Below are 24,188 nucleotides of genomic sequence, written 5' to 3' on the forward strand. Positions count from 1 at the left end.
ATTCTGTCTGAAATAATAAGCAATATTTTTCTGTTTTGCATCTATAATTAAAGTGGTTAAAACTAATGTGACTATTCTGAAGTGCAGCAAATGTGGAAATAGAGAAGGAAGGATTTTGTAGGATTTTCCTTTCAAGGGCTTTGGTGTTTCCATTGGTATTCCCTACCCACCACTGAATACATCTACAAGGAGTGCTGTCACAGGAAAGCAGTATCCATCAGCAAGGATCCGCAACACCCAGGCCATGTTCTCTTCTTGCTGCTGCCATCAGGAAGAAGGTACAGGAACCTCAGGACCCACACTACCAAGATCAGGAACAGCTATTATCGCTCAACCATCAGGCTCTTGAACCAGAGGGATAATTTCACTTAACTTCAGTCACCCCATCACTAAACTGTTTCCACAACACTTTCAAGGACTCTTCATCTCATCTTTTCAATATTTATTGCTTATATTTTTTTGTGTTTGCACAGTTTGTTGTCTTTTGCACATTGGTTGTTTGTCTATCATGTTGGGTGCAGTGTTTCAATGATTCAATTATTTTCTTTGGATTTACTGGGTGTGCCTGCAAGAAAACAAATCCCAGGGTTGAATATAATGACATGTTGTACTTTGATAATAATTTTACTTTGAACTTTGGAAGTTGTTAATTTAGAAATTTAAAATATATTGTCCATGGTGATTGAGTTCATTATTAGAATTCAGAGAAGACACATTGAATTAAACACAATAGTTTAGTCAATTCTAAGCTCCTTAGTCCAGAGTTACATCTTTCAAAACCACTACACACACACACATCAAAAACTGATATAATAAACTGAAAGACAACATGACATTACTTGATTCTATGACCTTAGAATTGTATGAAAACCAGACAAACCAAGTTAAACTTCAGTCCCCTATCTTTCAGTGTTATTCTGCCTGGCCAAAGCTCAGGAAAAGAGTAGTGCTTGAACAAATCTGAATATTTTACCGACAAAGCAAAATTATTATTTACTTAATAATGATGTACTATGCATTTACTCATTCTGAATAAGAACACTACGCCAGCAGAGGGCACTCTGGACAAAAATACTGTACTTACAACCATCATCTGCTCCTCTTTGTCCCCACTTTCCTTGATGATAATCCTTTCAATCTCTTGGTTAAGACCCTCAACACTGTTGCGGAAACGAGGAACACTCGACTTTGAAATAGGAATTGTTACTGGAATCAAAATAGTCTTTGGAATGGGTGCCTACAAAATAAAAAAAAATGTAATGATACATCAATAATGAGGAAACTTCACTTTGCAAATTAATAAGTTAAGATAAAATTAGTAAAAATAAAACACAAAATGCAGCATCTTGTTTATAATGACCAACTAGTAAATGTTTGGTTAATAAGTTAACCACATCCAAACATTAATACTATAACTTGTACCTTAAAATGTGTTTACATATATTTTCTTGACCTCTACAGTTCATTCATCCACACACTATACTTTGTCTAGCTTTGTATACACTCCACTTGTGGTACAAAGAACCTAATCTTGTATCATTCCCACCTCCTACTTGGTGGGAGGTCCTTTGGCTATGTTTGGTGTTACTTTTCAATCCTCCTGTATTGTTGCATGCTTTTAACTTCTCATCAATCTTTTCCACTACTATTCTGTATTAACCCTCTGACAAGTATCCCAAGGACCACCAATTACGTTATCAACAGATATGGGTCAGCTTGAACACCTGCCACTGATATTGACTCACACCTATCAAACATCTCTCAACCCTTCACTACTCATAGCTATAAACCAAGAGATTCTGTAGATGCTGGAAATAAAGAGTAACATACCCAAAATGCCGGAGAAACTCAGCAGGTTTTATGCAAGTTTGTTGGGGTCATCTACTGTATCTAGTGCGGCAACCTCTACATCAGTGAAACCCGACATAGATTGGGGGACTGCACTGCAGTGATGTTGTGGGGATGGAACTGGACTCTCTGATGGTGGTGTCTGAAAAGAGGATGCTGTCCAAGTTACATGCCATCATGGACAATGTCTCCCATCCACTACATAATGTACTGGTTGGGCACAGGAGTACATTCTGCCAGAGACTCATTCCACCAAGATGCAACACAGAGCATCATAGGAAGTCATTCCTGCCTGTGGCCATCAAACTTTACAACTCCTCCCTTGGAGAGTCAGACACCCTGAGCCAACAGGCTGGTCCTGGACTTATTTCCTGGCATAATTTACATATTACTATGTAATTTTTTATGGTTTTATTACTACTTAATTATGGTGCAACTGTAACGAAAACCAATTTCCCCCGGGATCAATAAAGTATGACTATGACTACGTCAATGAGCTTCACTCCGTTTACAATAGGAAGGATTTACCAACCATTTTAATTCTACTCCATATTCCCATTCCGATATGTCAGTCCGTGGCTTTCTCTACAGCCATAATGAGACTACTCTCAGGTTGGAAGTGCAACACCTCATATTCTGTTTGGGTAGGCTCCAACCTACCATATAACCATATAACAATTACTGCACAGAAACAGGCCATCTCGGCCCTTCTAGTCCATGCCAAACGCTTGACCTGATGAGATGATTTTGTTTAAAGATGTACAGCTTTTTACAATGAAACTAAGATTTCTTGCATCTCAGCAAGTTAAACAGATAAGCCATGTACTTTGTATTTCATCGAGCAAGCCACACAACTTTACTTGGTATGCATTAGTAATTTCTCACACCTCCCCCTCCTCTTTTTCCATTCCCCATTCTGGTTCCGCTCTTACCCCTTCTATTCTCCTCACCTGCCTATCACCTCCTTCAGGTTCCCCTCCTCCTTGCCTTTCTCTCTCCTCCCCTGTCAGATTCCTCCTTCTTCAGTCCTTTACCTTTTCCACTCATCACTTCCCAATTTCTCACTTCATTCCTCTGCTCCACCTACCCTCTCACTGGTTTCAGCTATCACCTGCCAACTTGTATTCCTTCCCCTCCCCTCACCACCTTTTTCTAGTTTCTTCTCCCTTTCTTTCCAGTGCTGATGAAGGGTCTTGGCCTGAAATGTTGACTTTTTATTCCCCTTCATAGATAACCCCTGACCTGTTGAGTTCCTCCAGCATTTTGTGTGTTACTACGCAAACCTATCTTTGTTTAAAAATTTAGATCACGGGGTACAAGTTGGTACAGCCCAGGCACTCTGACTACCCTATCCAGGACAACCAGCAAATTCATGCAGAGCAGAACAAGCAAATGAACCTTGGTCCTAGTCACAAGCATTGCGACATTCTGATCCATTCTCATCAAATTTATCCACCTCTCCAGCCAGTCTAAGTTAGAGCCAGACCATATGCAGTTTCTGCAGTTTGTTTAACTTTCAGTGGTTTCTGACTTCACGTCGATTATAATAACGATCATTTAATCCCATTTTTATGCTGGTGTGAGAATTAATTGATGTAATGTCACACAGTAGCAGGTATCTTTTCTCCTGCTGAGATGGTACTTGATTGAATTAGTGTTTATCATGAGCTGTAACTCCACACCGGGATGCTTGACATTTTGCATTATTTGAGCAATTACAAATAGAGAAAACCTCTTGCTACAAAGCAGGGCTGAGCAAGAAGGTCATCACTGCTGGAAGAGCTGAAAATAGTTAAGCCTTTGATGTTGTCCCAAGAACTCCTGTCCACATAGAAAACCTACAGCACAATACAGGCCCTTCAGCCCACAATGCTGTGCCGAACATGTACGAACTTTAGAAATTACCTTGGGTTACCCATTGCCCTCTATTTTTCTAAGCTCCAGGTACCTATCCAGAAGTCTCTTAAAAGACCCTATTGTATCTGCCTCCACCACCGTCACTGGCAGCCATTCCATGCACTCACCACTCTCTGCGTAAAAACTTACCCCTGACATCTCCTCTGTACCTACTTCCAAGCACCTTAAAAATATGCCCGCTCGTGATAACCTCTCGGGACAGCACTGAAGATTTGATATTTTTCAACTCCTCCATCAGTAATGACCTTTTTTGCCCCCAATGAAGGGTGTCGGCCACAAAAAAAAGTTCTTAACTCATCTCCTTAGATACTACCTGACCTACTGAGTTCCTCCAGCATTTTGTGTGTTACTCTGTAGTGATGTTCCTTTGTTCCCTAGATGGCTCCAACCGCAGTAATCTTTAACACTGCCATCACCAACCCCTTACATCAAGCATCATTTTACATGGCTTCCTTAATACCTCAATGTCACAAAAACAAAGGAGCTGGTTGTGGACTACAGGAGAAATGGAGACAGGCTAACCCCTATTGATATCAAAGGATGGGGGGGCGGGTTGAGAGGGTAAACAGCTTTAAATTCCTTGACATAAACATCGCCAAGGATTTCACGTGGTCTATACATACTGGTTGTGTGGTGAAAAAGGCACAACAGTGCCTCGTTCACCTCAGATGGTTGAAGAAGTTTGGTATGGGCCCCCAAATCCTAAGAACTTTCTACAGGGGCACAATTGAGAGCAACTTGACTGGCTGCATCACTGCTTGGTATTGGAACTGTACTTCCCTCAATTGCAGGACCCAACAGAGAATGGTGCGGACAGCCCAACTCCCACTATTCAGGATATTTACAAAAAAGGGTAAAAGGGCCCGAAGGATCACTGGGCTTCCGAGTCACCTCAACCACAAATTGTTTTAGCTGCTACCATCCGGGAAATGGTACCGCAGCATAAGAGCCAGGACCAACAGGTTCCATCAGGCCATCAGACTGATTAATTCATACTGACACAACTGTATTTCTATGTTATATTGACGGTCCTATTGTACATACTATTTATTATAAATTAGCATAAATTGCACATTGAGACAGAGATCTAAAGTAAAGATGTTTACCCCTCACATATATGAAGGATGTAAGTAATAAAATCAATTCAATACTAAGGTAACGTCGGCTGGGGTGATATACTGCGTCTGGTGCTCCCAATGCGGCCTTCTATATATTGGTGAGACCCGGCGCAGACTGGGAGATCATTTCGCTGAACACCTACGCTCTGTCCGCCAGAGAAAGCAGGATCTCCCAGTGGCCACACATTTTAATTCCAGTCCCATTCTGATATGTCAATAATAGACCATAGACAATAGGTGCAGGAGTAGGCCATTTGGCCCTTCAAGCCAGCATCGCCATTCACTGTGATCATGGCTGATCATCCACCATCAGTATTCAGTTCCTGACTTATCCCCTTTTTTGTCTATCCATGGCCTCCTCTACTGTAAAGATGAAACCACACTCAGGTTGGAGGAACAACACCTTATATTCCGTCTGGGTAGCCTCCAACCTGATGGCATGAACATTGACTTCTCTAACTTCCGCTAATGCCCCACCTCCCCCTCGTACCCCATCCGTTATTTATTTATATACACACATTCTTTTTCTCTCTCTCCTTTTTCTCCCTCTGTCCCTCTCACTATACCCCTTGCCCATCCTCTGGGCTTCCCCCTCCCCCTTTTCTTTCTCCCTAGGCCTCCTGTCCCATGATCCTCTCATATCCCCTTTGCCAATCAACTGTCCAGCTCTTGGCTCCATCCCTCCCCCTCCTGTCTTCTCCTATCATTTTGGATCTCCCCCTCCCCCTCCCACTTTCAAATCTCTTACTAGCTCTTCTTTCAGTTAGTCCTGACGAAGGGTCTCAGCCCGAAACGTCGACTGTACCTCTTGCTACAGATGCTGCCTGGCCTGCTGCGTTCACCAGCAACTTTTATGTGTGTTGCTTGAAATTCCAGCATCTGCAGATTTCCTCGTGTTTGTGTCAATACTAAGGTCTCTCCCGCCTTAACGTAGGGATTCAGTTCTTGTCTCATTTTGTTTTACAATATATCTTATGGTCAGACTTAATTTGGAAGTAATTAAATTAATATGGAATTGTGTAACTGTTCACTCCACCCTGCAATGGAGCCTCTAATCTGCTCTGCCAGTGAGGGGACAGAATGTTGATAAGTTCATTATTTACTAGTCTAAAATAAGTTGGGCACATCATTTTAACAGGGCATGATGAGGGATTGCTCCACATTTTCAGAAGAGGAAGAGGAGGTTTCCTAAATTGATTCCTCAAAGAGTAATCTTTTGTGAGTATTCAGTTAATCAAACAGTAACCAGTCAGTAACGTTCTGTTGGCACAGTATATTGTGGTGCTGCCTCACAGTTCCAGTGATTTGCATTCAATCCGAACTGCCACTGCTGTGTGGAGCTTGCACATTCTTGGTGACTGCACAGGTTTCCTCGGAAGTCCCAGTCACCTCCCTTATCCCAACAATGCACTTGTAGGTGCGAGAAATTACTGGAAAAATATAGGTGGAGAAAAATATGGTACAAGAGAGAATTGGCTACAGTGAATGTAGAGGAATGAGTGTGATAGGATTAGTCTGAAAGCTATTATAGACTCAATGGGCCAAATGGCCTCATATGTTCCGCTTTTGTTAGCCTTTCCATTCAAAACCAGTGTGCTCTAGACTTTTTGTTTATTTCCTTGAATGCATAGTTACCTTCCAAATTTATGTATATATTCTTGTTTCCATACTTGAAGCATCATCAATGAGGCTATTAACATTAACAAGTTCAGCACAGAGTGGATGGACCAAAGGACCTGTTTCTGTGCTGCAGTAATATTATACTCTAATATTATTAATGATACCTTTTGTGATTGCAACAAATGCTGAACATTTTTCCTGGCTGTTTCCAAAGCTTCAATATAATCTTAGTAAGGTTCATATTGGTTCTTGATTAATAAGGGCATCAAAGGTTACAGGGAGAAGGGAAGAGAATGGGGTTGAGAAAAATCATAAATCAACCAAGAGCAGACTCTGAGTTGAATGGCCTTATTCTGCTCCTATGCATGCCTTATGGTCTTACATGTTGAATATACTAATGTGATCCAATGTTATGCCACCATTTTGCAACAGGAGAATTTGATTACACTTGTCTTAGTCCATTCTTAGCTATCTAGTCATGGCTTGTGATGGATTCCTCATTTGCTTCTCACAGATTTACATTAACAACATATTGAACCGATGAAGCATCTTAATGTGCTGATAACTATCATCATTAAACCATTTCAATTCACCCAGCACAGATGTTCCCTTTATGTGCCACCTCCTTCACCCAACTCTTCTACTGAAAACAAATTCATACTTCTCTCTTTCCCAGTCCTGACAAAGGGTCGGACCTGGAACACGCACTTGTTCTTTCTACAAATGGCTCACAGGTTTTTCCAGCGCTGGGTGTTCAACTCAGATTGCCCTTAGCTGCACTTTTTTCCCCCTGATTTTCCTAAGTACTATGTGATTTGGACTTTCCTATATCTAGCTGGATGCAATCTTTATTCATTCAGCACCTGATGTCACGCCAACAAAATGATAGCTGAATAGGTTAAGGGAGGACAATGATGGTGCTGGATGGAACATGCACAAAATACTGGAGGAATTCAGCAGGCCAGGCAGCATGAATGGAAAAAAAGTAGTCGACGTTTCCGGCTGAGACCCCAACCTCAGTCCTGCGAAAGGGTCTCAGCCCAAAACGTCGACTGTAATCTTTTCCATAGGTGCTGCCTGGCCTGCTGAGTTCCTCCAGCATTTTGTGTACATTGCTTAGATTTCCAGCATCTGTAGGTTTTTTCTTGTTTGTGAATGGTGCTGGGTGACATCAGAATATTGTGTTTTCTGATTGCTAAAGCTTTGATGAAATGGGACGTAATGAACTACACACCATAGCAGATTTCCCCTTTGATTTACTGGAAAGTCACTTGGTTACCTGCATTTATTCTTCAGCTTCAGGCAAAAACAAAACGCAGAAACCTTAAATAACAGGATAAAATGCTAGAAACAGCAGTGGAGCTAAAATGTCAATTCCATTTTTCTTTGAATGGATTGTGTGTAAGTGCTAAACATTTCTGTTTATATTTTTATAGTTATTCTTTCCTGGTGTGATGTTTTCAGCATCTCACGTTTTTGCACATTTTAACAAAAATGTGAGGTCCTCATGTGCTTCATCAAAGCAGTAGCACCAGAATAACAGGATATAAATTTATACCTGTAATTGCAGGATTGAGTAGGGGAATCAACAATTCCATCTCACAGTAGTTAATCTATCTCCAGCAAAACTGTGCCTTGGTTTCTTGACCATGAAATGCCTTATGTAATGGGAAGCCGATAAACAGCAGACGTGAAATATTGCAATTGGCATCATACAATTCTAGACACAACAGAAATCCTAGAACAGAAATTTCAAAAAACCAAGCACTTAAATAAAAGAATGTTTTTGTCCTAAATTGTAATTACAACATTTGATTATTTACAAGCTTTGCCTATAATTGATGCAAGAATCAAACCATCATGTGAATTGTAACTGGTTGCTTATACAAAAAAAAATTAGATAATCTCAAACAACCAATCAGGACCTTAAAGAATGACCTGTTCAAAACATTCAGCCACATCAGAAATACATCACATTGTGTTAGAAATGCTTCTACATTGTCCTTGAATGCTCTCTCTAAAAAATATCACATTTTGACAGCTAAAAACATTTGTATTTCTCAGATAAAAATTCATTTAACTCAATAACTCTAATATACTATAAATATATGAATCAACAATGTAGATTAAACAATTTCTTCCCCAATCTTCAAAAAACAGAACAAAAATTTTGGAATATAAAATGCATTTCCCTAATGCTCAAAACATGAAATGCAAAGGATAATGTTATTAGCAGCATGCAAATATCTTAACCAGTTACATGTAATTTCCCCAGTAACACCTTCTCCTCCTCAATCCAAGATTCTTAACAAATATTTCCAATTTCTTGTCTAATAGCAATTCCCTCACCTCCTGCATTAACCTGCTTGCAGCCATTGCAAATGATAAATTTCACAGCCTTCTGGCGAGTCCTCTGACAATATGAACATCCGCACATTCCAGAGATGTAAATAGCCTGGCTGGCGCACCTCTCTCCTGCAGCATGGAGTCTTCTGGTCAATAAACCTCCATTTACATATCAATGATGATCCAAGTTTTTGTGGCTTTTATAGAAAATGTGCTCTGCATTTCAAATGACCCTTTTTATTAGCTGTTTTACTTCACTAGTTCTGCACAAAGTGCCATGTGCCTCATGGAGCCTGCCAGACTGCAGACAGCATGAACTTTCTCTTCTGACCAAGCAACCCAGCCCCCTCCATCAGTAGCTGTCACGGCAGAGGTGCTGTAAACCCTTTTTACCTACAGCCAAAACACGCACTGCGGGAATTAGGGCCACTGAGGACATAGAGAATATTAAGGAAGATCTTTTATTGGCTGGAGTCTGATGAGCATCCTCCTCCATCCAGGCTTCAATCAATCGCAGTTCACCAAACAGTTCTTGCAACAGCCAGATTTATTTTAACCCCTTGACTGCTGGAAAAGATGTCTTTTTTTTAATCCAACAGTCCTTTTGGACAATATGCACTAAAAGTCATCTTCAAAGATATTCAACCTCAACAGCACTATTAATGAATTTCAAGAACAGAAATATATGAACATTTTGTTATCCACATTTTCAAACAGTAAAATAAACTAATAACAAACAAGAGTAAATCTGCAGATGCTGGAAATCCAAATGACACACACAAAATGCTGGAGGTACTCAGCAGGCCAGGCAGCATCAATGCAAAGGAGTATTGTCAACGTTTCGGGTCGAAATCCTTCGGCAGGCCTGAACTAATAACTTGGTTTCCCCTTTGGTGAAGATAGCAACCAAAGACCAATTCTAAATGTACAAATGCAAAAATTCATTATAAAGACTGCACCCAGAGATAACTGGTTGCAAGTAATTTTGCATTTTAATATTGTCCCTTACCCAAAAATCTGTGAGGGTTTAGCAGATTGTGGTAGCTTTTCACCTATTAATTATAAGTTCAGTGTTTTAGAGCACATCAGTGCTGCTTTATTAAACAGAAAATCGGTCTCTTGCTCCTATTCTTTGTCTAATGCGATGCACCAGCATGTCAGATTTACAATGCCCAATACTGAAAGGTGGACAGGTTACAAGACTTGGCAATAACAGCCTAAGCAGATATCTGTGCATGTATTGGCAGCTGACTTCCATCTGCTAATAGTATTGATGCTCACTCAAAAATCCAAGATTTTGACACGCAACATGGAAAACAGAGAAAATTACAAGACGTCAGAATATGGAACTTGCACATTACAAGTTACAATCAGTAGTCATGACAATGTAATAGATTTCATCCCAATAGGAATGGTGAAATGTGAAATACATGGAAATACCCAACAAGTCAGACATCTGTGAAGGGAAAAACAAAGTTAATATTTTAAGTTGATGACATGCTTAAAATGCAGAATCATATACAGCTTCCTGGAAGTTATATTTAATTCTCTATTGAATTTTCCCTGACCAAAGATGTAAGAATGTGTAACCCTCAGATTTAATTTGTTCATCAACTAATATCCTACAAACCTTACAATGCATCTTCAAACTGCTGGATCAACATTGTTTCACAACTAGGAATTCCCTCAAGCTACAAATTAGGAAGACGTGATAAATTCTACTCTCTTTACATTGACCTCAATTTCCAACTTAAACAACTACATTGAAAACCAGATGATGAAACCCTGCCATGCTCCTCTATTCAGTTTCAAAACTCACATACTATCAATCAGTAAGACAATTCACCTCCATGTTCGCAACACTCCCCAGTCACACTTTTTCTTCTGTCCTCCTGACATTCCAATTTTCCATGAACTACCAATGATTTTTCTTTACGTCCTCCCTTCAATTTTACCGCATGGTCAGTACAGTATTAAGTTAAAAGATTCAGGATACAAATTCCATTCCCAGAGACAACACAAAATCCGAATTGACATTCTTGTGCTATCACTGACGAAGCACTCCAGAGTTAGAGGCTTTAACTTTCCAATGGTTACATCACACTCTGATTTTTGGTGCCACTACTGTGGCAGAATCTTCCCAACCCCATTTTGTATCTCCAACTCCTGAACAGTTGAACATATTACCAGATAGGTTCTACAATTGTTAAACTACGGCCTTGAAAAAAATCGCTCTGTTTGAAATTGACGAAGAACAGAAGAGTTTAGGATGTCCTACATATTATTCGCCCCTCAGCTATCATAGAAACTGCTGATCTGATCACTTATTTACTAGATTTATGGCACCTGTATAGTCCGGGATTGACTACAGGTTTCCCCCGCCATCCGAAGGTAAAGCGTTCCTATGAAACAGTTCGTAAGCCAAAATGTCGTAAAAAGAAGAAGCAATTACCATTTATTTATATGGGAAAATGTTGTGAGCTTTCGCAGACCCAAAAATAACCTACCAAATCATGCCAAACACATAAAACCTAAAATAACAGTAACATATAGTAAAAGCAGGAATGATATGATAAATACACAGCCTATATAGGGTAGAAATACTTTTCCACAATCATCACTGAACTGTTCTCTGTAGCGAAAATCTCACGCAAGCGCTGTTGGCAAAAACACGTTGCAAGCGCTCTCCAGTAACCTTTAAGCTATGAAGCTGCCAAATCATACCAAATAACACGTAAAAATACACAGCCTATATAAAGTAGAAATAATGTATGTACAGTGTAGTATCACTTACCGGAATTGGGACAGCGCCGCGCACACTGGTGATGGTGTGTTAGGCTGAGTCGGAGTTCGGATGGTGCAGTGGCCCCCACCCTCCAGGCCGCCGAGCGATACATTGCCGCGAAGTATGAAGGGGTGCAGCGGTAGCCGGGAGGCACACAGCACATCTTTAAGAAAAAATCCGAAACAAATATGCTAATTAATTAGGTGTCGCCCGGCACATAATTGTCGGCCCAGATCAGTGCCGATTTCCGATTGCGTTGTCTCTGATCTGGGCCGACAATTACATGTCAGTGGCACCTAATTAATTAGCATGTTTATTTTGGCTTTTTTCTTAAAGATGTGCTGTGTGCCTCCCGGCTACCGCTCCATTCTCCGCGAATCGGTATCTGTCCGTGGCCTGGGGGTTGGGGTGGTGGGACACTGGGGTGTCATCTCGTCATCGTCTATTTCCATTAGAGCAGGCAGCTCATCTTCTTCTATCTCTGCCGGCTTTGATGTCGAAGGTCAAGGTTCGTCATCTGCTGTGGCTGATGTGGAAGGCTTGCTTGACTGCTGAGCCTCGCGCATTTTTCTATCATACAGTTCTTTGTAAGGACTCAAACCATCTTGCCAAATATCCCCTAAACCGACGTACCCTTTCAAAATTAAAGTTGTACTTTATCATTACTCATTTGGTTTCGATTGTTATCCTTTTTTCTTCCAATTGCATCAGCTCTTCATCTGTCAGTTCTTGGTCATGGGATGCCAAAACCTATTCAACATCATGTTCGTCACTTGCACAAGCCAAACTCACGTTGTCCTTACTTTGTTCACCACAATCAAAACGCTTAATTATGTCTAGTTTTACGCTAAGTGTAACACCCTTACGAGCTCTTTTAGGCTTTTCCGATACCTTAGAACTCATCTTGCAAATGGCTGTTCACAGGCACGTGTTTAAGCAATGCCGGTGAGAATGCAGTTCCGAATCCGGGAAAAACGATGATGAGATGACACCCCAGTGTCCCACCACCCCAACCCCCAGGCCACGAACAGATACCGATTTGCGGAGAATGCAGCGGTAGCCGGGAGGCACACAGCACATCTTTTTTATCGCGTGCTGCTTTTTTTTTGTAACAGTGAAAACACCTTCTGAAAGCGAAAACAGGGTACTAATGTAGGTCTTTCGTAACAGTGAGGTTTCGTAAAGTGAACGTTCGAAAAGCGGGGGACACCTGTATCCCCATTTCTTCATTTTAGAATAGTGAGTGCAATTCGAAAGTTACTTCCTTGGCTGCAAAGAGCCTGAGATTGTGTATAAAGTGAGAGATCAAAAGCATAGTTAACAGGCCATTTGGCTCATTAAGTCTGTGTTGACCATCGACTCTCATTTACACTAATCCTACATTAACTTTTATTCACAACTTCTCCCAGATCCTACCACTCAACTGTACACTAGAGGCAATTTAGAAGGGCCAATTAATTTATCAACATGCATGTGTTTGGCAAGAGAACCAGAGTACCACAGGAAACCCATGCAGTCACAGGGAGAGTGTGCTCCATAAAAACACAAGGTCAGGATTGAACCCAAGTGTCTGGTTTGTGAGACATTTGGGTTCAATCCTAGCTGCACTACTGCAAAAGACCACTTTGAAAAGCAATGTTATTCTAATTTATATTCTAAATAAAGCCCATTCTTCTGAACCTAAATGGAGATTCTAGCTCCCAAAGTATTCAACTTTATTTGTTACATGTACATCAAAACATAGTGAAATGCGCTATTAGGAATTTTACACAACTTTCAACACTTCTCAGCTGCATTCTTCAAACTTGCAACTCAAATGTTAATACTTCATGATGAATCAGGCTTCCTGTCTTTCTCACTATGTGACAGCAAAAGTTTCCCAAAATTTGCCCCATTTCTTATGACCTATTTCTTAAGTCTTTGTCTTTATATTTCTGCTTCCATGAAAAATTCTTAAAATCCAAATATGTAGCGAAAATTTGAGGTCACCTGCCCTAACTTTCCCCTCCTTACAGTGTGATCTGTTTTTACATTCTCCCCTACCCCTGCCTTCCCAGGTTTAATGGTGCTCTCCCACCTTGGCTACCAACCTTCTGCTCCATCCCTTAACCTCTTTTGATGCAATGTTTACCAAAATGCAGGTAATATTAAAGACATTTCATACACATGCATTTCCAGTTCAATAATGCTTTCTCTTAGCATCCAGCTACAAATAAGACCTAGGAGCAGAATTAGGCCATTCAGCCCATCACCTGATTTATTATCCCTCTCAACCTATTCTCTTGCCTTCTCCCTGTAACCTTTGAGACTCTTATTAATCAATAACTTATCAACCTCCTTGTGCCATCAAAGTCAAAGATGAATTTATTGGCATATGTGACGTGCAATAAAAGACTTATCTGCAGCAGCACCACAGCCACATAGCACCATATAAGCAGCAATCACAAGAAAAACATAAATTAAACAGTTTTTACAAGAAAGCACAATTATAACAGAAAAGGTCCTTTTTAGTGCAAGGTAGTTTTAAAGCATTTATAGTGAAGATCCACAAGCGAGGATGAAGTGTTTGGCGGGAGCAGGAGCAGCACAACGCGCAGGTGTCCAACCTGGTGAGACAAAGGAGGGGCCAGGCCCGGAGTCACCCCATAGTGCCCAGAACCTCCAAGTGTTGCAAACTAATCCCTCGAACATGAAGTCTAACAGGAGGCGGATCAAATGGCCTGCAGCTAACATGACTTCACTGTGGAAGCAGTTTGGTGACGATGTTAACCAAATTCTGGAGGCAACAGCGAAGGAAGGGGTTGATAGGAAGCTGCAAGCCATGACAACAATTATTGTCAGTACCGCAGCTGAACGGTTCGGAGAAGAGGAGAAGGAAGGCTCCAAAACATCTTACTCGAAGAACCAAAGAGCATTGAGGATCCACAACATCAGGCAGGAGATGAAAGCGTTGAAGTCCCAATACAAGGAGGCAGGAGAAGAGGAGCGCATTGGGTTGGCCCAGCTGATGTGCATACTACGAAAGAAGATCAGGGTCCTCCGCCGGGCAGAGTGGCATCAGAGGCGGCGTCGTGAAAGGGCCTGAAAACGTGCTGCCTTTATCGCCAACCCCTTCAAGTTCACCAAGGAGTTGCTGGGGGAGAAGCGCAGTGGGAAACTGGCCTGTTCGCACCACACATCTGAAGAAGATATATAATGATCCTGAAAGAGAGCAGGAGTTGGGAAAGCGCGACATCCTAATAGACCCACATGAACCGGATGTGCAGTTCGACATGTCAGAGCTGCAACTAAAGGAAGTCAGAGAGGTCGTCCGCAAAACAAGGGCAAGCTCGGCTCCAGGACCAAACAACACCTTGTACAAAGTGTACAAGAACTGCCCCAAACTCCTGCTGCGTCTGTGGAAGATCCTGAGAATCTTCTGGAGAAGGGGGAAGATCCCAGAACAGTGGAGAGTGGCTGAAGGGGTGTGGATCCCGAAGGAGGAAAATGCCACCCAGATAGATCAGTTTCACATCATCTCCCTGCCGTGTGTCGAGGCGAAGATCTTCTTCAGTGCAGTTTCCAACCGGTTGTGCACCTACCTAGCAAAGAACACCCATATTGATACATCAGTCCAGAAGGGTGGCATTTCAGGGATGCCAGGCTGTCTGGAGCACATCGGTGTGGTGACACAGCTCATCAGGGAGGCCAGAGAGAACAAGGGCAACCTGTCAGTGTTGTGGCTCGACCTGGCAAATGCACATGGTTCCATTCCACACAAGCTGGTGCAGCTCACACTGACCAAATATCACGTCCCCAGCAGAATCAGAGACCTTATCATTGATTATTACAGCAACTTCAGGATGAGGGTTTCTTCAGGAGCAATTACATCAACCTGGCACAAGGTGGAGGTCGGCATCATCACAGGGTACACTATCTCAGTGACAATGTTCTCCCTGGCCATGAACATGCTCACTAAGTCTGCTGAACCAGAGTCCAGAGGGCCCAGAATGAATTCTGCTCAACGGCAACCACCTATCAGGGCATTCATGGATGACCTCACAGTCACCACAGAATCAGTCCCAGGCTGCCGGAGGATTCTGCAAGGGCTCAAAAAGCTGGTGGAGTGGGCCCCGATGCGTTTCAAACCTGCCAAATCAAGATCGATGGTGCTGAGGAAAGGGAAGGTGGAGAACAAGTTCTGGTTCAGCATCGCAGGCACAGCCATCCCAACCATCACAGAAAAGCTAGTCAAGAGCTTAGGCAAAGTTTTTGACAGCTCTTTAAGGGACACAACATCCATTCAGGCAACCTGCACCGAGTTGGATGGCTGGCTGAAATCTGTGGACAAGTCTGGCCTACCTGGGAAGTTTAAAGCCTGGGTGTATCAGCATGGCATTCTTCCCAGAATCCTGTGGCCCCTCCTCGTCTATGCAGTTCCGATCTCGACAGTCGAAACCTTAGAGAGGAGGGTTAGCAACCACCTCAGGAGATGGCTGGGGCTGCCAAAGAGCCTGAGCAGCATCGCACTCTACGGACACCACAACAAACTGCAACTACCCTTCAAATCCTTGGAGGAAGAATTCAAGGTAACAAGAGCCAGAGAAGTGTTACAGTATAGGGACTCAAGTGACCCGAAGGTGGCTAGAGCAGGGATCCAAGTAAGTACTGGCAGGAAGTGGAAGGCAGAGGAAGCTGTTCAGGAGGCAGAGGCGAGGCTGCGTCACAGGAGGCTGGTGGGAGCGGTCATACAAGGCCGAGCTGGGCTAGGATCCTTTCCAACTCCCCAAATGGACACCAGAGGGAAGGAAGGGCATCGTCTAGTTCAGGAGGAGGTGAGAGCAGTAGTGGAGGAGATGAGAGCCTGCAAGGCGGTGGGAATGAAGCAGCAGGGAGATTGGACAAGATGGGAGAATGCGGTTGAGAGGAAAGTGACCTGGGCTGATCTTTGGAAAGCCGAACCATACCGCATCCAATTTCTCATCCAGGCAGTGTACGATGTGCTTCCAAGCCCATCAAACCTGCACACATGGGGCAAGGCAGTGTCATCTGAGTGCCCACTGTGCTCCAAGCGAGGAACCCCGGAGCACATCCTCAGCAGCTGTGCAAGGGCACTTGGTGAGGGACGGTACAGGTGGAGGCATGATCAGGTCCTGAAGACCATTGCTGAAGCCGTCAGCGCAGGAGTTGCGTGGGCGAAGCAGTCCCGACCCTCCAAGCAGACCATTGCCTTTGTCAGAGCTGGGGAGCAGCCAATACCTGCCAAAAGAACATCTGCAGGCATTCTGACCTCTGCAAGGGACTGGCAGCTGTTGGTGGACCTCGAAGGGCAGCTGAAGTTACCCAACCATATCGCAGCCACCACCCTGCAACCAGACATTGTCCTAGTTTCTGAGTCTACTAAGCAAGTGGTGCTGCTGGAGCTGACAGTCCCATGGGGAGATAGTTTGGAGGAGGCCTTTGAAAGGAAGCTCTCCAAGTGCGCAGGACTGGTCAGCAACTGTCAGCAGGCTGGATGGAGAGCGAGGTGTCTCCCAGTGGTGGTTGGTTGTAGGGGATTCGCAGTCCGTTATTTAGTGAGAGCCTTCAACATTTTGGGCATCGAGGGAGAGAGGAAGAGGAGAGCCATCCGCAGTACCACCGATGCGGCAGAGAGGGCCTCAAGATGACTGTGGCTCAAAAGAGGGGAGCCATGGAGTCATAAGTAGCTAGCCATCTGGACACAAGCTGGGGTCTGATCAGCTCCGGCTGGGTCACCTGGAGGAGGTTGTATGATGTTGAAAGACCCAAAACACTCGATGATTCCAGGAACATCACTGAAGATGTGTCCAGAAGCATCAATAGATGTATGTACACAGTGTTGTTTAACTGTAGTGACTTGGGTATTTTCAGGGAAGTAGCTGTTCGCGAGCTAGTGGTGTTGGACTTCAGGTTTCTATACCTCCTGCGCATAGGCAGGTGAGAAAAGATGGCATGGCCAAGATGGTGGAGGTCTTTGATGACAGATGTTGCGTTCTGCGGTGGGAAGGAATGTCCCTGTGACCTATTGGGCAAAGTCTGCTACTCTCTGCAGCTTCTATGTTCTTGTACCAGATCATGATGCAACCAATACATCTTTCAACACTATGTCTGTAGAAGTTTATTACAATCTAGAGATTCTAACATGATATCACCCAGATTAAAAAGCACAAACTGCTATTAAAAATCTCATAACTGATAATACAATTGGCAGTGTTATAACAAATGGAATCATTTTTCAAGACATTGGCACCGACTCCAACCCATGAATTCCAAAATCTTCTAATGATCTACAGAGAAATATAGCTTACTGTTGATACACTTTCACATAGATTTTCAAAAGGAAATCACGTCATATTTGATACTGAAAACATATTTCCCATCCAAAATTGGCAAGTAAAGTTCACTGTGCTGAATCATAAATTTCAGACCAGTAATGTATAAACAAAAATATTCTTTTGGTTACAATCTACGATTTAAAAAATAACAATAAGACATAGGAATGGAACTAGGCCATTCAGCCAATTGAGTCTGCTTCACCATTCCATCATGGCTGATTTATTATCTCTATCAACCCCATTCTCCTGTTTTCTCCCTGCAACCTCTGATGCCCTTATTAATCAAGAAACGATAAACCTCTGCCTTAAATATACCCAATAACTTGGCCTCCACAGTTGTCTGCGACAGTGAATTCCACAGATTTATTATCACTAACAATACATTATGATATTGTTGATTCATGGCAGCAAGGCATATAGATAATTATAAGTTGCTAGCAGTAATGAGAAGAGAGAATGTACCAGGTGATGAGGATCTTCAATGATGGATGCCACCTTCTTGAGGAACAGCCCTTTAAAAGTGTCCTCATTGGTGGAGAGGGTTGTGCCTGCAATGGAGCTAGCTAACTCTATAACAATCTGCGGCCTCTTTCAATCCTACACATTGGTGCCTCCATGCCAGACTGATGCAACCAGCCAGCATGCACTCCATAATGTATCTCTAGAAATTTGTAAGAGTCTTTGGTTACATATTAAATCTCCAAACTCCTAATGAAGTATAGCTGCTCGGGTACCGCCTTTGAGATTGCATCAATATGCTGAGTCCAGGAGAGAGCCTTTGAGATGACGATGCCCAGGAACTTGAAGTTGCTCACCCTTTCCCCAGCTGACCCCTTAATAAAGACTTCTGACTTCCACAATCAATTCCTTGGTTTTGCTGATGTTAAGTGTGAGATTGTTGCAACACCAATCAACCAGCCGATTTAGCTCACTCTTTGTCATTAACTGAGATTCTACCAACAATGGTGTCATCAGTGAATTTATAGAAGCTATGTCTGGCCACTTAGTCATAAACATAGAGAGAGCAGAGCAGTGGGCTAAGTAATTATTCTTTAAGGTGCACCTACGTTGATTATCAGTGGGTATTGATCTGCACTGACTGTGGTCTACCAATGATGAAGTCAAGGATCCAGTTGCAAAGGGAAGTTCAGAGGCACAGGTTTTGAAGCTTGCTGGTTACTACTGAGGGGATGATGGTGATGTAACAGATTCTAGATATTCCTTAGCAATTGCATGAATATTATTACAAATTATTAGAATACAACAACTTAACTTCAAGCTTTGATTGCTTTTCACTTTACTATGTTCATGTAGTCAGATTTTCTGGAGATGCTCAAGAGTATTTTCAAGCACAACTTGACAGAGCTAAAAATGTATTAAGATAAATGATTTAAAAGTGTGGTTCAAGATGGTTTCCTTCTAAAATAATAAAGATGTGTGTCTTAAAAGGGGAAAAATGGTGAATACTTAGTAGGGAATTAAAGAACTTAAAGTCCAAGGAGCACAAGGCATGGTTGCCAAAACTGCAGAAGGAAATATGCAGAATGTTGATTCAAACTAACAGTCTGACTAGATTAGGATCCAAAAGAATCCTGAATTCCATCCACTTTTAGATCTAGAATACCCTTCCATTACCTCTACAAATCTCCACTGTTACCTTTGCCTTTACAACTCTCATTAAAATTTCTTTCACCAAAGCATCATCACTCCAAACATCTCTGGAGACACAAGACACTGCAGATGCTGGAATCTGGAATTTAAAAAAACACATGATACCGGAGGAATCTGAAGGTCAGGCAGCATTAATGGAGGAAAATGAACAGTTGATATTTCAGGTCAAGCCTTTAATTGAGAGGTAAATGGGAGATACCAGAATAAAAACAGAAAAAGTGTGGAGTAACACTTGGTAAGTGATAGGTAGATTCACGTGAAGAGGTGTAGTAGGCAAATGGAAGAGAGTGAAAGCAGTAACAGAAGCTGGGCAGTGATAGGTGAAGATGGAAACTGACAGGAAAGGAAGGTGAAGCATGAAATCCTGTGGGAGGGGGGTCAGTGAGAGTAGCACAGGTAATGAGCAGATGGAGTGGGTGGAGGAGGGAGAAAAGAGAGGGTAAGGGGCATTAAGATGAGTGTAGGAAGAACTGGGTAGATCAAGAGGAAAGAAAAAAGGGACAGAAGGGGAGCAGTCTACCAGAGGCTGGAGAGGTTGAGTCAGATTGGAGGCTGGAAGTTGAGACAGAACTCAAAAATCAGTAAGCGAGGCAGGCATCAAGACTGATGGATGAAACTGTACTTATTTTGTTTCAAGAGGCCTGACAAGTAAGGGGAGTTAACCAGAGCATGGATAACTGCATTGGATGGGATATTATATCCATTACAGATACATGGCTAAGGAGGGATAGGACAGGCAGCTAAATGTTCCAGTCTACAGGTATTATAGATAGGATAGAGGTATAGAAAAAAAAAGGAGGATGAGGTTATATGGGTAGAGTTGACAAATAAAAGGGGATGGTCAACACACACAAAATGCTGGAGGAACTCAGCAGGCTAGGCAGTATCTATGGAAGAGTACAGCCAACGTTTTGAACCAAAACCCTTTGGCAGGACACTTTTCCATAGATGCTGCCTGGGCTGCTGCTGCTGAATTCCTCCAGCATTTTGTCTGCGTTGCTCGGATTTCCAGCAACTGCAGATTTTCTCTTGTACGTAAAGGGATGGTCACCTTGTTTGGATTTTAATTTAAGGTCCCTAATAGGTAATGGGAATTAGAGAAAGAAATATGCAAGGAAATGGAAAAAAGTTGCAAGAATATCTTGCTTCTGTCCACTTCCTTTCTGGTCCTGATGAAGAGTCTCAGTCTGAAACGGTGACTGTTTATTCCCCCCCCCCCCCCATAGATGCCGTCTATCTTGCTGAGTTCCTCTAGACTTTTGCTCAAAATTTCCAGCATCTGCAGAATCTTGTGTTTAAGAATAATCATGCTGTCGTGGTACAGGAATTTAACTTTTCTGGTATAGAGTAGGGTTGCGACAGTGCTAAGGGGTTAGAATGTGCTAAGGGGTTCATGAAAGTTTGCTCAGGTAATACTTTTATGCATCTTACTTGGGAGAAGGCAAAGTTTGAACTATTCTTAGGAAATAGGACAGGACTAGTGGTTGAGGTGTCAGTGAGGGAGCTCTTTGGGATCACAGATCATAGTCCTATTAGATTTAAATTAGTTATGGAAAGAAACAGATCTGGTCCACAAGTTAAAGTTCTAAATTGGGGAAAGATAAACTTTAAATGGTATTAGATGCAAACTTGTAAAAGTTGACTGGAAAGGGGTTGCTTAGCAAGTGGAAGGTTTTTAAAAGTGAGAACAGGAGTTCAAGATCTAAATGTTCCTGTTAAAGTGAAGGGCAAGACTGGTAGGAATCTTGAATAACAAGGTATTTCAGTCAAGAAAAAGGAGGAAGAAGACAGAATAAGAAGGTGGGGGGAGGGAAGGAGTACAAGCTAGAAGGTGACTAAGTGAAGCCAGGTGGGTGGTGGAGGGGGATGAAGTAAGAAGCTGGAAGGTGATAGAGGGAAAAGAAGGGCTGGAGGAGAAGGAATCTGATAGGAGTGGACCATGGGAGAAAGGGAAGGAGTAGGGGCACCAGAGGGAGGTCAAAGGTGGGTGAGAAGAGAAGAGGGAAGATGGGCAGAGTGGGGAATTGAAGAAGAGGGAAAGAGGAAGGGGAAAACTACCATAAGTTGAAGAAATCAATGTTTATGCCATCATGTTGGAGGCTACCCAGACAGAATATGAGATGTTGCTCTTCCTGCCTGAGAGTGGCCTCATCTAGGCAGTAGAGGTGGTTATGGACCAACATGTTGGAATGGGGATTAAAATTAAAATGATTGGCCACCAGAAAATCCTGCTTTTTAGGGATGGAGCAAAGGTGCTTGAACAAGCGGTCCCCAATCTACACTAGTCTCACCAATACAGAGGAGGCTGCATCGGGAGCATTGGATAGAGTAGACAACCCAAAAGATTTGCAGGTCGATTGTTGCTCACTTGGAAAGACTGTATGGGGTCCCGAATGGAAGTGAGGGGTAGGTGAATGGGCAGGTGTAGTACTTCTTCTATTTGCAGTGATAAGTGTCAGAAGGGAGATTAGTGGGGAGGGAGAAAGGGACAAGGGATTCATGGAGGGAACAATCCCTGCAGAAAGCTTAGATTGTCAGTGGTTGGGGGAGGAGAGATCAAGCTGTGTTTGGTTGTAGGGTCCCATTGAAGATGGTGAAAGTTGTGATGAATGAAGTGCCATGGGGTGGTAGGTGAGAATAAGTGAACCTTTATTCCCTGTTAAGGTGGCAGGAAGATGGGAGTGGACAGATGTCTGGGAAATGTAAGAGATGCAGGTAAGGGCAGCATCAATGGTGGAGAAATGGAAAATCTGTTCATTGAAGGAGGAGGACATCTCTGACTTCCTGGTAAGGAAAGCCTCACCTTGGGGACAGCTGCAGTGGAGATGAAGAAACTGAAAAAAATGGAAGAGCATTTTTACAGAAGATAGTAAAGATAGCCATTGGAGTTGGTAGGTTTATATAAAAAAAAATAGTGGATAGTCTGTTTCCTGAGATGTAGACAGAGATCGAGAAAGGGGAGACAGGTGAAATAGACCTAGTGAGTTTAAGAGCACGGTGGAAGTTGAGGGGAAAAGTTAATAAAATTGATGAGTTCTGCATGGGTGCACAAAGCAGCACCAATGTAATCGTCAATTTAGCACAGAAAGATTTGGGGAGCATTACCATGGAAGTTTTAGAACATGGACAATTCCACGAAGCCAACGAAAAGACAGACATAGCTGGGGCCCATGGCTACACTCGAGATTGGAGAAAGTGGGAGGAGCAGAAAAATAAATTTGTTGAGTTTGAGGACCTGTTTTGCCAGACAGAGGAGGGCGGTGATAGGAGGAAAGTGGTAGAGTCAGTTGTCGAGAAAGAAATGGAGAGCTTTATGGCCTTCTTGATGGAGAACAGAAGTGTATAGGGATGGGACATCCATAGTGAAAATGAGGGAATCAGGCCAGGGAATTGAAAGATGTTGAGGAGATTCAGAGCATGTGAAGTGTCACAGATGTTGATGGGAAGGGACTGAATCAAGGGGGACAAAGTGGAATTGAGGTATGTGGACACAAGTTCAGTGGCGCAGGAGCAGGCAGAGACAATAGGCCTGCCCAGATAGTTAGGCTTGTGGCTCTTGGGTAGGAGGTAGTAACGAGCAGTGCAAGGTAAGGGAACTATAAGGCTGGTGGCAGTGGATGAGAGATCTCCAGAGATGATCACAGCTGCCTGTATCCAACTCATGTCTCCTTTTTCTTGACCAATATACCTTGTTATCCAGGGTTCCTGCCAGTCTTGCCCTTCACTCTAACAGGAACATACAGATTTCGTACTCTTGATATCTCAATTTTAAAAGCTTCCCATCTACTAATCATCCCTTGGCTAATGTTTATTTAAGGGCAGCAAAGAAAAACTATAGACTAATAAGCCTACCAACCATTTGTGTTATGCAAGTTGAGAGAGGATGCTGAGGAAGAAGATATACGAACATTCAGAAAGAGAATTGATTAGAGATAGTAAACATGGCTTTTTGCATGGGAAATCATATCTCATGAATGTGAAATTTTTGATAAAGTAACCAATGAGGGCAGGGCATATGGATTTCAATAAGGCCTCTGTTAATATTCTGCAAATTCCTTAAGGTTGTTATAGCTGGGGATGGTAATGGGGATAAGCTCCCACTACTTATTAAATGTTCCCAATAGTATGTGCCTCAAATAGCCTCTGACAACCAAGTCCAGCTCCTGGCCTTCACATGTTCTAGCTTCTAAGCCTGGCGGAACCATTTCTACTGATAGAAGAAGAGGCAAAGGTGGGTTACGGGTGCCTTAAAACCAATCGCTTTGGGCAGATGGGGCTCATCAGCCATGTTTGGGAGCTCACCTGGGAAAAGGAAAACTCTTGAGCTCAAACCTCTGCTGCCTTCTGGCTATACCCACTCATGGGGAAGGTTTCAGGAGTAAACCTTGAGGGAAAGATTCAAAGCTGGAGTCCCTTAGTGTGTCTTATGTTGAGTTCAACACTGGCTGACAAGTCCTGCAATGCTGCTGATGCCAAACTGTATCAGCCTTTGCCATTCTTTTGGATTAATCAGATGAGTGGAGGGGGTTAACTTGCTACATGGGCAAC

General features: G+C 42.7%; 1 protein-coding gene across 1 annotated transcript in view; it reads right to left on the bottom strand.

Moving 5' to 3' along the window:
• Nucleotides 1-24,188, bottom strand: part of fam117bb (family with sequence similarity 117 member Bb) — a 219,564-nt gene that overhangs the window by 26,440 nt on the left and 168,936 nt on the right. Inside the window, exon 5 of the mRNA XM_063051555.1 lies at nt 1,085-1,237. Coding sequence (XP_062907625.1) covers nt 1,085-1,237 — 153 coding nt within the window. The remainder of the gene's footprint in view (nt 1-1,084; nt 1,238-24,188) is intronic.

This window comes from Mobula hypostoma, chromosome 6 (assembly GCF_963921235.1).
Source record: "Mobula hypostoma chromosome 6, sMobHyp1.1, whole genome shotgun sequence".
NCBI classification, from domain to species: Eukaryota; Metazoa; Chordata; class Chondrichthyes; order Myliobatiformes; family Myliobatidae; genus Mobula; species Mobula hypostoma.